This window comes from Phodopus roborovskii, unplaced genomic scaffold (assembly GCF_943737965.1).
Source record: "Phodopus roborovskii unplaced genomic scaffold, PHOROB, whole genome shotgun sequence".
NCBI classification, from domain to species: domain Eukaryota; kingdom Metazoa; phylum Chordata; class Mammalia; order Rodentia; family Cricetidae; genus Phodopus; species Phodopus roborovskii.
In genome coordinates, this window is record NW_026126480.1 from 21,463,960 (window position 1) to 21,478,105 (window position 14,146).

The 14,146-nt window shown below is 46.7% G+C and overlaps 1 protein-coding gene across 1 annotated transcript in view; it reads right to left on the bottom strand.

Annotated features, from left to right (window-relative positions):
- Positions 1–1,564, bottom strand: part of Dkk3 (dickkopf WNT signaling pathway inhibitor 3) — a 40,147-nt gene extending 38,583 nt beyond the window's left edge. Inside the window, exons 1-2 of the mRNA XM_051192695.1 lie at positions 1,464–1,564; positions 697–932 (exon numbers count right to left, since the gene is read on the bottom strand). Coding sequence (XP_051048652.1) covers positions 697–909 — 213 coding nt within the window. The 5' untranslated portion in view covers positions 910–932; positions 1,464–1,564. The remainder of the gene's footprint in view (positions 1–696; positions 933–1,463) is intronic.
- Positions 1,565–14,146: the final 12,582 nt, after the last annotated feature.

Below are 14,146 nucleotides of genomic sequence, written 5' to 3' on the forward strand. Positions count from 1 at the left end.
AACTGGTTCAGGAGGCTAAATGATTGACCAAATTCACTTACTGTTGACTAGCAGAAAATTGGACACTTGAGCTCTCCAAAACCCACTAGGTGTAGGTGAAGTGGGGTTGCCTTGCATATCCTCATTCCCTACTTTCTGACCATCTATCTTCTGCGGTATGGACTTAGGGCTTTCTTCAGCCTTCCTTTTTCGCCCCTAATCAGACTGCCAGCAGAGCTCAAGACTGGCATCCTGACTGTATCTTGAAGAAGATGGTACAGGCTCGATGCCCAAGGGACAAGTTAGAACTTGGAGCTTCCTGTAGCTGCACCAGCCTCTTCAAAACCTCTGCGCTGGGACACTAGAGTAACTTCAACCTCAGCTCAGCCTCAACTGGGTAAGAAAGTGAGCTACATACCCCAAAACTCCTGCAACACAGTGGCCCCAGCTCCCAGGAAGGATTCAGCTAAGACTCCCTCGGTGGACAGGGTTGGACCCAGAACTTTTGGTAGGCAGATAGAACCAGCTGGGAGTAACAGTTACCCAGTGCTGCACTCAGGGCACTCTATGTCTGCTGTTAGGCCCTTTCCAGCTCTGCACAAAGCCAGGTCTTTGGCCAGTACTGTGACCGTCGCTAGAAACATTGCCTCCCCCAGGCCCACTCCCTACTTATCCTCGTACTTTCCGAGGAGCCAGGAGCCCTCGGGGTGCACCCACCTCCTCCACTGCGCTGCGCAGTTTGTGCTGCGTGTCTTCCATCAGCTCCTCTACCTCTTGGAACATCTCATTGAGTGTAGCTTCCTCCTGCGGGTAGCTGAGAGCCGGGCCGGGTTCCACTGGCGTCCAAGTCGATGTTGGGGCAGGAGCCGGGGTGGTGGGAACAGCCGCTGCCAGCAGCAGACACAGCAAAATGCCCCGGAGTCGCTGCATGTTTTCTCCGCGCTGGCCACCGCCTGTGTGTGTCCCGGACGCTATCAGAAACTGCAGGACCACCCCTCTTGCCTGCCCCGCCCCACCGCTCTCCCCGCCCCCCCCCCGATGGAGCTAGACCCAGCCCCCTCCCAGTCACAGCCCCTGCTGAGGACAGTGAGGGGGGGGGGACCCCCGCAACCTGCTCCAGCCTGGATGTACTTTGCACCCCTCCAATTCTAGTACCTAGGAGCAGCTCTGCTTGCCACGCTGATGGAAATCCAGCTCCCGAACCAAGGAATCCAGGTCTACTCTAACAGTAGACCCCACCCCATCCCCGGACCAGGGTCACCCTAGCTGGCCTACGGGTTCTAGTCCCGTCCCTTCCTTGTTCACAGTGCAACTCTACTGATAAGACTCCTTGGTCCCCAACTCAGGCCCCAGCCTTTCCTAGTCCCCAGCAGAGCCCTTAGGTCAGCCTCCTCTCTTCGCGATCCAAATGCATGAAGTCTCTACCTCTACCTAGGAGAGACCTAGCTGGGCTATTCCCACGACGGTGGCCACCAAGCACCCACCTCGAATGGGCAAAGCTGAGCCGCAGGCTGGATCTGGTCACAACTCGTCGCGGGACTGCCGCAGAGCAGCAGGAGAAGAATCAGTACTGCTCGAGGCACGGAAGCAGCTGCGCTGGTACCCAGTGAGCCTGCAGTCTGCTCCCCACCTCCACCCCCAACCCACCACGCCTCTGCCCCGCGGGAGGGGCAGCCGCACAGCCAATCGCTTCCCCGGCCGCTAGCGCCCTCACAGCTGCCTCTAGGTCCCGGGAGACCCACTCTGCGGAATCATCTTCTTCCAGGGCTGCCTCCGTGATAACCCAGGCTTCTACCATCTCTGACAGCCTTCTCGAGTCGCACCTTGCTATCTCTAAGCCACCCTCTGCCTTAGATACAGTCATGCAGGATAGAATCGGAACCTTTCAGCCATCTAGACAGTCTCCAGCCAGGAATATCCACATTTGGCCCTGAGAATGGGTCAACAGAAAGTCAGTAAGCCCCTAGAGGGCGACATAGCAGAGTGACTAGGACCGACACCACAAGCCCAAGTCCTGCCAAACTAAAGTAGTCTGTGTAGGCTATCTTTGTGCAAGTCCTACTTAATATACACGATGCATGAAGAAGGGTCGGGGAGCAGAATAGGCTGTGTCACCAGGAGCGCATTTGTATCTGCAGGGACTCAGGCCTATATACATAGTTCCTGAAAAGTGAAGGGGCTGGTGGTTATATGGATAGCTGCTGACATACCAGTATCTGCCTAGCTCTGAGCCAGTCTTGCAGACAGCCCCAGACTGGCAGCAGAGGCACTGAGCAAGCTGTAGTGATGGACACCACCCTCATCCAGACATGGTCTTGGTTCTGAAAAGTTTGGATGAAGGCAAAGAAAACCCAGTGACTCTGAAGACTGGTAGAAGAGTGCCTATCTAGGTGGCTTTTGTGAAATGAGGGGCCTAGGGACTGGACCAGAGAGGGGACAGATCTACACAGACCCGTTATGTTTGGAAGAGGGAACTTTCTTCAACTCCACAATTGCAATTATATCTTTGGCCAAGATCTATATCCACTAGAGACACCAGAGGCAGCGGAGGGGTTAGTTACTGGGATAAGACACTATGGCCAAAGGCAGCTTAAGGAAGAGACAGTTTATTCAGGCTTAGAGTTCAGGGGGTTAGGGTCCACAATGGCAAGGTGGAGGCAGCAGGAATAGAAAGCTGGGAATTCCTATTTTTAATTACAAACATGAATGAAGCAGGGAGAGCAAACTGGAAGTAGGTGGGTGTATGTAACCTCAAACCTGCCTCCAGTGATCTACTTCCCTCACCAAGTCTACATCATCTGAACCATACATAGTGCCACCAGCTGGGGACCAAGTGTTCAAATATCGAAGCCTATGGAGGACATCTCTCATTCAAACCACCACTGGGAGCACTTTCTGAGGTAATTGTGTAACACATTTTTCTCTCTGAGAATCAACTGTGACATATAAATACCTCATTTTATGGATGAAGAAGTAGACTCCGAGCAATTGTCACTCACTAGGAATTTTCTAGAGAGTCAGATGCCGCCCAGCAGCTTTGCATCTCGCCATCCACCCACTGGAAACGTGTGCCCAAGGAAACCTGTACAATGCTACTCATCAAATCTCTGTGTGCTGGCGAGCACGCAAAGGCCACTTGTCGGTACTTTTCAGGAAGAGAGTAGATAAAATGGGGAGTTCTGATACACAGCACAGTGCTGTGTGGCAGTAAAAATAGTGAGTGGCATTTATAGGCAGCAATATTACTAAGTCTCAAAAAAACATGCAGAGTGGAAGAGGTAGTTTGCAAAATGAAATTCAGAGACTACTGTATGTGCATATTTTTTAAAACACAAAATAATAGCAGATATTATTTATGCATCCTTGAATACAGTAACAAATACAGGTAAGATACAGGCATGTACAGCCTGCTTCTGAGTGGGAGGCAGGGGAAAACACACAGCAGGTTTTTGTTTTGTTCCTTTTTTTTTTTTTTTAATATAGTGACACATGTAAGCCCAGGCTGGCCTCACTATGTGGTTAAGGTGCTTGAATTCCTAATTCTCCTGCCTCCACCTTCCAAATAAAAGGATTATAGGCATGCATCACCACACTTGGCTCTTTCTATCCTAAATGGATTATGGTGAATATAAATTGGAACAAAATGGGTAGAGTTGTATGTAGAGAAAACATCTTCGGCAGCTGTTTTCATGGCTCAAATGGAAGCCAAGTGAGATTACACATGACATATGTCCCAGGACATGCCAAATAAACACAAGTACAATGAAGAACAGGTAAGTAGACAAGGCAAGGGTGGGGGACAAAGAGATGCTCATCACTGAATAGTCAAAGCTAATTCTTTGTAAAGTACTTGAAGGACCACCGTCCCTGCTCCCTCTCACAGTGACAGGGGTGGAGATCACAAGGGTGGGGATCAGATTGTAATGGCACTATTGACCACTTCACTTGACTAAACCAAGGATTGACAGCTTAGCCAAGCTGGGCCCATCTCTTTTTCTTTCAGACTTGAGGCTAAAGAAACCATCCAAGTGAGGAAGAGGGAAACTCAACTAAAACTGAGGGAAAAGAGAGAGAGAAGGACAGTCACACACACACACACACACACACACAGAGAGAGGGAGAGAGAGAGAGAGAAGCTGAGATACCATTCTAACTCTTGGATCTGGTTTCTTGTGAATCTTTCTGAGATAAAGCTGAGAAATCTGTCCTTAGATTCTTCAAGTCCTTAGGGAATTGTTCCAGGATCGCCACAGATACTCAACCCATTAAAAAAAAAAAGTGTTATATTTGCATTTAACCTGCTCAATTTGGTATAAATTTTATTCTCCTTCCTTATTCCCATTATTTGTTTGTTTGTGTGTTTGTTTGAGACTTGGTCTCATGTAATCAAGTGACAAAAGGTGACCTGAACTCCTTTATCATCCTAGCTCTACCTCCCAAGTGCCTGGCTTACAAGTGTGAGCCACTATGCATGGCTTGCTTTCTTTCATTTTAATAAGATGATTCTTTCAAGGTAGTCTAATTTCACAAGAGTTTACTGCTCCACCTTGAGATTCCAAAGCAGCTGAACAGGGACAAGTCAGAGTGATTTGCCTCCCATTTATCAACGGCTTCTGCTCTGCAATGCCAGACACACAGTTTCCAGGAGCCTTCCCAGATCTTGCCTGTAACATATAATTGTTCAGAAGAAATTGGTGCCAAGATTTTTCTAAATGGAAACTCCATCTGCCCTTGGAAAGAGTGTCCACATGTACTCAGGGTTTCCATGAGCAATACCCACGGAATATCCAAAATGTATGTTTCTTTGCCAAGTTTCCTTGAGTGGGTGCAAAAGAGACCCAGAGGACCATATCTCTGGTTATCATCCTTGCAGAACAGCACAGGAGGGAGGACCTTGAGGCTGGGTGCCTTGTTCTTTGGCTAGCAGGTGTGTCAGTGAGCAGGTCTTGCATGTGTCTGAAATGGAGGCTGATTAACAAACAGGAGGAATATTTTGATGGAACTAGTTCACAAAAAGGAATGTGGCAGAGTGTGATGGCAAATGCTTAAATTATTATAGGATTCAGTCCTCCAAGTAAAGTAGCCTGCTTTTGAAAAATCATGGGGAGCAGGCCTGTTGAGTCCCCCTAGGGTGGCAGAAGGTTGAGAGAGCTAATGAATGCTCCTTTGTGATTCCAGTCTCTCCCTCCTGTCCTTCCCAGAAAGTTGTATGCAATTCTACCCCTATTGCTTAGGATCTCAGAGGTGAGGTGCTAACCCACAGAGACTATGGGGAAGTCATTGTCCATGCTGGGTGAAGACTTACTGGTGTGGCTACTTAGAGATCCCCAGACTACAGCAAGCAGCCTCTCCCCATGATCTATAAAGGCACCCAGAGACCTCACTGGTTTTCCCCCAGGTGAACTTCGGTGAAATCCCACTTTAGTTTGTCATCAGGGCCTTACAAGGAGAGGGTTGACATTGTTCATATCTCCTGAGGAAGGTATGTTTGAAGCACCTATCATCTCAGCACTTAGGAGATGGAGGCAAGAGAATGAGGAGTTCAAGATTATCCTCAAACTATTAGGTAACTATAGAGGAAGAAAGCTTTAAAAAATGTGTCTACCTAGTCCCCTTCACTTTACTGCTTGGGGTCTGAATGATGTGTTCATTTCTTCTCTTGACAGTTTGTCTGTTTTGTTTGTTTGTTTAAATGCTGGATGAACTTAAACACCAAATCTAAACAATAGGAACCATATCACTTACATATATGTTTGCTGAAAAATCCAAGTGCCCGGCTGCTATTTTAGGGATGTTGATTCAGCAGGTGTGACATGGGCTTTCCTTCATATAGTCTGGCCCTGCAGACTACAAGGAAGCATCCTTGCAAAAGCATCCCATTATCTTATGCTCACCACAAAGTATTCCTGTCCTCCTATCAACTTCTCCTCTGGCTTCTGGAATAGCTTGTTCACAGCAGCAATGCTACCCTTCCTCCTGATGTGCTTGAAAACTGCTGGAGAAGTGGGAAGAGGGATGGACGGAGAGCTTGACGGTACTGGGTTTAGAGTCTTCAATGATTGGACCTCCTGGGGGTTTTCTCTGGCAGTTGGGTAGATAAGTACCCAACACTTGGGCTCCTAGCCTTACCAGTTATCACTCCTATCACCAGAGAAGCCTCCAGAAAATGCTCGTGCAACTAAGAATCAATCTAGTCTTCTAGTCATATCACTACCATCACCAAGATGGCAGGGTTTTCCTGAAGCTATTGAGGCAGGACCCACTAGCTGCTGCTCACCTAGTAGATGGTTCCTGAATAGTGGGGGTGGTTCCTGTGGGTTTTGTGACTGCGAGTCAGCAGTAAAAAGGCACAAACTCTTACATGTCCATACAACAATATGGACACGTCTCAGGTACATTCTTACACTAAAAGAAAGCAGCTGTGTTTGAAGAAGCAAGTTCCATTCAAGTGTTCTAGAAAAGTGAACTGTTGGGCCTGCATAGAGATCACCTGCTGTCAGAGGCTGAGGTGAGGAGGACTTGAAGATGAAGCTAGAACACATTGGAAGATGCTGTGCCTTGACCTTGGCTGTAGGCATGTGACTTTGGAACCTACAAACTAAAAGTCATAGCACTGGACATTGAAGAGAGGAATTTCATGGGTGTGAGTTTGTGATGGTTACTTGTAATTGTCAAATTTACACAACCTGGAATTGCCTAGGAGGCAGATCTCTGAGTATGAAAGGGAAGGGTGGTCTTGACTTCATTAATCATGCCTGGAAGACCTGCCTACTGGGGGTAGCACCTTTCCATAGGCAAGGGTCCTGGATTGAACAGAACAGAGAAAGTGAGCTGAACACCAACATGCATACGTGAATTCATTACTCCCCCCTCTAAACTATGAATTTAATGTTATCATGAAAAAATAAGGATTGGGGAAAACAGGCTGAATAGATGTTTATTCAGGGAGAAATAACTTACAACAGAGACAGATGAACACCAGCAGGTTCCTGTCCCAAAGATGTCTCTAGATGCCCTCTCTCTCCCAGTCCAGGAAGTGAGAGTTCTGGTCCCCTACCCCAGACCTAATTCCCCCAGGTCACATCAGCACCTGTCCCCAGGTCAGTGGGGTCAGTGCAACAGGTGCGGACAGAGTGAATATCTCACTACATAGTGTGACTAACTATTTCGGGTTCTCACTACTTTGAATTCCCCATGATGGTGGACCATAACCTGCAATTGTAAGCCAAATACATCTGTAATTTGCTTTTGTTGGGGTATTTTGTCACCAACAGGAAACAAAGCTAAGACAAAGTGTGTGTGTAGAAACAGAGAGAGCTCACACCAAAGGGTTTCTTCCCCAAATAACTTTCAGACACATACAAAGCTGTAGATAATTAATACTAGGGCAGAGGTCATTCAGCACTCCAGGAGGTCTCCTCAGAAAAGTAAGGTAGGTCTCAGGTGGTATTCTGCAAACCTTTCTAGAATCATAATTTTGGATAAGGCAGTCTGTATAACCCTAAAATCTTCTTGCTTTAAAAAATATGCTTTCTTTTTCTGTTACAAAAAGTAACAAAAACCTACCTTAAAAAGAAGGAACTCATCAGGAGGCAATGCATTGGGGGTAGGGGTGATGCTTTGTGCATGTATGGTGCTTTGGGGACATGGATGCGGAAGTTAGAGGACAACCTTGGGTTCAGCCCTCTGGAGAATCCACCTTGATGTTTGAGACAGTCTTTCATGGGCCTGGAGCTTCATGATTAGACCAAATGTCTGGCTACAGAGTCTTGGTTTACAGGTATGCACTGCTATGCTTGCCCTTTTGTTTCTTTAAACATGGGTGCCAGGGATCAAACTCAGCTTCACCCACTGAGCATCTCCCCAATCCCTAACTCTGCACCTAAATTAGAAAAGCACCTCCCAAGGCAATGCTACTTCCTATTCTCCCCAGGTGACAAGGCAGTTTTCCCTACTTCTCTGAGCCCTGTTGGCCTCCTTTATAAAAGGAGGCAGGAACTCAATCCCCCTCCGGGGTCTGTTATAAGAAATAGTTCCTGAAAGCACCTAGGGAAGTGCCTGGCTCTGAGGAAGCCCTGGGGAGCACTAGCTAGGATTATACAGCCATCAGCAACATCATTACCAGGCCTGGTTGGCACTGCTTTAAGCCTTTTATCACAAATGGATGTGGGCAGGAACAGAGCCCCTTTGTATGGGCCTAGCCAAGCTCTAGAGAAGGCCAGCAAGGGAGTGTCCACAGCAAATGAGCTAGGACCACAAAGGGTGCAGTGGACAGCCCTTTCTGTTTACACAGCAAACCTTTTATCTGCCTCCCAGCCCAGAGCTGCCAGGATAGCTGGGTCAGGAGTTCATGGTAATAAACAACTTTTGCCGAACACACTCCCATCCTGTCCTGGGTGCTGTTGCTGGAGCTCTCACAGTTTAAGGCTGCTATTCTTGCACCAGGCTTGGTGATACATGACTGTAGTCCCAGGATTTAGGAGGTAGAGACAGGAGGTAGAGATCAAGAGCTCAAGGTCATCATCCATTACATAGTGAGTTCAAGGTCAACTTGAGCAATGTGAGTTTCTGTCTCCAAACCCCCAAAAATAATCTGGCCAGGGATGTACCTTCGAAAGTAGAGTGATGGCCTAACATTCCTGAGTCCTCAGTCTAAACTCCAACATAAAATCTGACCAGGGGGTTCTAGCCTGTGATGTCAGCACTCAGCAAAGTGAAGGCAGGAGGATTATGAGTTCAAAGTCATCCTTTGTGTTCAAGGATAGCCTGGGCTACACAAGATCTGTCTCAAATTTTTTAAGATTCTATGTTTTTCTTAGCAGATTAGAACCTGAGCATCATTTCTTGTGGCAGGATGACCCACTCTCTGATGAAGAATGAGTAGGATTCAAATGAAGATTGGTCCAAAGTCCCACTATGAATGAGGTAAAGACCTTCTGCCATTAGGATAATTTGGCTAGACATGGCTCAGCTCCTGCCTGTGGTGATATATTATTTATGATTTATTAAAGCTAGCCTGAGGATTCAGAAAGCAAAGTCAGCCTCAAGCTATAGAGATTAGGCAGTGGTGGCACACAGGACCACTGGGACCAACAGAACAAAATCATGACAGAGAACTCAAAATGAGAAGGCAGGTGTAACACAAAAACTAAAAGACCCAGAGACTGATATTGGGGTCCAAACTTCAAGCTAAAGATCAGAAAAGCAAAACAACTCATCACTAGCTCTTACTCTAGTAAGGCAATCTTGGCTCTACCAAACCTCTCTTCAGCATGGCTGTGGAATCCTGAGACTGAATGTCTTCCTATCTTCAATGTGACCAGAGAATGAAACCTGATACTGACTTCTGAAGACCCTGCTCTTATCTTTTATAACCCTCTAGTGCTGGGATTAAAGGCATGTGATCCCAGGTGCTGAGATCATCTTTGTGAGAGCTGTTTCTTTTTAGGACTGGATCAATCTTGTGTAGATCTGGGTGGCCTTGAATCCTAAATGATCCTTAAAAATGCACATACTGATGGGGCGGGAGGCATGGATCAGTGAACAGGATTGCATGAGGACATGAGTTTGAATCCTGAACACCTCCATAAAAGAGTTGGTTTGGTCTTACAGGCCTGTAACCCCAGCACTGTTGGGGATGGAGACAGGAGGCTCACTGGGGCTTTCTGGGTACTAGCCTAATTTTAGCTTCAATGAGAGATCCTGTCTCAGGGAATAAGGTGGCATCTAGTAAGAGAGATCACCTGATGTCCCCCATATGCACACAAATGTGCACATACCACACATAGACTCACACACAAAACAATAACAAATGTGTTGGAGGCTTCCCAGATCCTAGTGGATATATGGACTAATGTTGCTGCAAGCTCAGGTTAGGAAGCTCACGGTCTGAGATTAGTGGGCTGGTATCTCACAGGGAGGTAGGTCCACACCGAGCCATGGGCTGTAGCCCTAAACCCAGCACTGACCAGAGAAATAAGGGCCACGATGCCCTAGAGCCACTCTGGCTACAAGCAGTTTTTCTCCTGAATACAGGCCCAGAGAAGCCAAGAGAAAAAAATCTCCAACCAGCTATCTCAAGAAGGCTCCTGGAAGTCTTTAAAAAAGTTAGAGATGGTCCTGGCACAGTGGCCACGAAACTTTAGTCCCAGTGTGTAGGAGGCTGAGGCAGAGGCAGAGGCAGAGGCAGGCAGTTCTCTGGGAGTTCAAGGCCAGTCATTCTGGACTACTCTGCTTTCAAAGTCAGCTAAAGCTACATACTGAGTCCTCCCTGTCTTAAAGAAAAAAAGTGATAAGATAACCTTTGTGTGGTTTGTCTATGCTACTCATGAGTATCTACTCAAAGGACTAATACCACATCTATATCAGCCGCACTCACTATACACAGCTTGCTGCCCATCAGTCAATTTAAAAGCAAAGAAAATATAGTATATAACACATGGAAAGTTATTCAGGTACAAATAGCAAATTAATCATCCATTTTAAGGAAAAAGCACAGTGATAGAGATTGTTCCAGTAAGTGAAATAAGCCAGACACCTAAAGTCAAGTATCCACGTTCTCTCTCACAGGTGGTACACTTCTTAGACAGGGTTCCCTGGAACAGTGGTTCTCAGCCTTCCTGATGCTGACACCCTTTCATACAGTTCCTCATGTTGTGGTGACCCCCAACCATAAAATTAGTTCATTGCTACTTCATAGCTGTAATTTTGATTCTGCTATGAACCATAATGTAAACACTTGATACACAGAATATCTGATATGCAACCCCTGTGGGGATCATGACCTACACTGCTACCTTAGAGGAACAGACCAAAAAGAAATTCACAAGCCTGGCTTATACAAGCTGGGTCATTCAACAATAGCCATCTTCACGTTGAAGATGCTGAGAACCACATAGTTGCTCAGTCCACCAGCTAGATGCCCCAGCAGTCTCAGTTAGTACTAAAGGCCTGGAAGATTCTTCAGGAACCCTAGGTCTTCCATCCATGTTGGAAGACCAGAGAAGCTAGAGTCTGATGCCCGCAAAAGATGGTGGCAGTAGCAGCAATCAAAACAGGATAGACACTCTCCTCAGCAAGAAACACGGGTGGGCAAGCAGCTTGCTTTTTCCCTCAGGCCTCTTTTATTTTATTATTATTTTTTGGAGACAAGGTCTCACTATATAGCCCACCTGGAACTAGTTGTGTAGACCAGGCTGGTCTTGAACTCACAGAGATCCATCTGCTTCTGCTTTACAAGTGCTAGGATTAAAAGCATGTGCCACCACATCCATCAAGCAGCCTTTTACATATTCTTTCCTCCCTCCTTCTTCCCCTCCCTCCTCCTTCCCTCCTTCTTTTACTGGGTGAGTTTCTTTCCAGACAGGGTTTCTCTGTGTAGCTTTGTCTGTTTTGGAACTCGCTCTGTAGTTCTGCATATTAAAGGCTAAAGACATAGGCCACCACCAGCCAGTCAAGGCTGCATATTCTTAACAAAGACAAACAAGCTCTCTGGGAGTTGGGGTGGACCAAGTGGTGCCTCCCTGTAGAGTTGGATTCAACTGATTTTTAAATGGAGGGCATCTTGGACAGAGAGACATTGTTTCAAATTGAACAAACAAACAACAACAACAAACAAGCTGAAATGGCATGAAAGGAAACCAAAGACACTATAAGCTAGCAATTTAAAAATAAGGAATGGACATGACACAGAGGCTTGCTTCTTTCCATGACAACATTCCAAAGCTCTCCAGAAGCTCAATTTCTTTTTTCCTGATACCTTGTTTGGCTTCCCCTGCCTCTCTTTCATTCTGGTTGGTGAGCCTCTGGGTGTACTCACTCAACACCTATGCTGGACATGTGTCACCTTCCTCCGGTTGTTCCTAACCCTGTCTTTGTCTGGGTGCTTGCAGACATCCCAGGCATCGTCTGGTTGTCTGCTGGGTGCTGGCGTTTAGCAGGAACTGGCACACAGCACTGCCCGGCAACGGTGGAATAAATGAGTAAGTATGGTTCTGGGCTCCATCACTCCCATCACTCCACGTCAGAGCTCAGGCCTAACAACCCAGCCCATCTCAGGCACGTGTCCTTCCTGCCCACACTCCCACCTCTGCAGTCACAGAGCAAGAAGAGTCTTAGACACTCTGCCAGCGGTGACTCGGGTGGAGGCAGTGAAAATGAGACTCCACCCTCCCCCCCCAAACCAGTTGATGTCTGAGCCCCAAGGTCTAAGGCGAGCAGCAAATGTGGTAGATGGCTGTGGCCAGAATCCTTCCTTGCCCCAAGATGCTTCTCGTTAGCTTGTCTGGTCTATTGGCTGCTTAGTTGAGACAAGGGCTCATTATGCAGTCCAGGGTTGTGGTTTGAATCTGAAGCACCACCACCCCACCTTTCCCCCCTTCCACCCCCTACCTTTCACCCCACTACAGCACAGCTGATAGTGCTGTTTGGAAAGGTTGTGAAATGTTTAGGGGGCAGCACCTTGCCTGAGGAAGTGGGTCAGTGTAGGTAGTGTGAGTGTGAGTGTGTGTGTGTGTGTGTGTGTGTGTGTGTGTGTGTGTGTGTAAGACAGAGGTCAGAGGTCAGCTTCGGGTGTCTTCCTTGGTAACTCTCCACTTTTATTTATTTTTTTTTTTTTTGAGAGAGAGAGAGAGAGAGAGAGAGAGAGAGAGAGAGAGAGAGAGAGAGAGAGAGAGAGAGCTCACTGATTGGCTAGACTGGCTGGCCTGTGAGCTCTGAGGACAGCCCCCTTCCCCTGCACTCTTGTCATCCCCAGCCTGGGTTAAAGACTTACCTGCCTTGCTCTCCGCCTTTTTTAATTTACTTTTTTATTTTATGTGTATGAACATTTTGCCTACTTGTATGTATGAATATCTACCACTTGTATGCATGATTGTGAGCCACCATGTAGACACTGGAAATGGAAACTGAGCCCTCTGTAAAAGCAGTTGGTGCTCTTAACCACTGAACCATCTCCCCAGCCCTTCTTGCTCAGCTTTTTGTGTGGGTTCTGGGGATTCCCACTCAAGTCCTTATGTTCTAATACACGCAGGATCACGTGCATGTACACACGCCAAGCACTTTACCAGCTGAACTGTCTCCCTAGCTCCCCACCATCTCTTTGAACTTTCTGGGATTCTAGATTCCTTGCTGTCCACCTGTCTGGAAGCCCCACTCAAAGAGCACAGAACAGTGTGCTCCTTGCAGCATCTGTCTCCTGATGGACACTCCTGTTCCCATGGAAAGTCAAGACACAGTCCAGGAAAGTGTGGCATAGATGGATTCCAGAGTCCACAGGACTGGATCACATGCTGGAGCAGCTGATCAACAAACTGCCAGAAAGGTGCCAGAGATGATGACGTTAACTCCTCCCTGGCTCCTGCCTTACAATAGGCAAACCAGGCACTGTGGGTTTTTAATCATCTTCTAGATCAAAATCATGGCCCAGAAACAAACATTAGATATGGTAATTCCAAAAAAAAAAAATATGGGTAGCTGGGTTTTGTTTTCCTCAAGAAAGAAATAAATGACCACTTAAGTTCTCTAATCTTTACTCTAGAATCATGGATGCAACAGAAAACTCACTTTTTGTCATACATTCTTACAGAAGTCTTTGTGTGTGTGAATACCTGTGTGTGCATATTGTGCATGCATGAATATGCAGGTATATGCATCCATGTATACACAGGTTGGTGTTATGGAATATTCCTTTACACTGTGTGAAGATGTGTCACTATGGTTGTTTTAATAACAAGCTGAAAGGCCAGTAGCTAGGCAGGAAAAGGTTGGGCCGGACTTCTTGGGACAGAGAGGTCTCAGGGAAGAAGAAAAGTGGAGTCACCAGCCAGAAGCAGAAGAAGCAGAACATGCAGAGTAGAGATAAAAGCCATGAGCAATGTAACAGCATGTAGATTAATAGACATGGGTCATTTTCAGTAACAAGAGCTAGTTAGAAACAAGCCTAAGCCAAGGCTGAGCTTTCACAATTAATAAGTCTTCCTGTCATTTTTTTTTTTTTTTGTGCCCTGGTGGCCTGAAAAAAAAAATATGCCTACAGGTTGGTGGTCTATTGTTGGCTTTTGGTGTCTTCCTTTATCCCTCTTCATTTTATTTTTTGAGACATGGTCTCTCACTGAAGCCAGAGCTTGCTATTTCAGCTAGATTTACTGCTGTTGCAGAGAACCCGAGT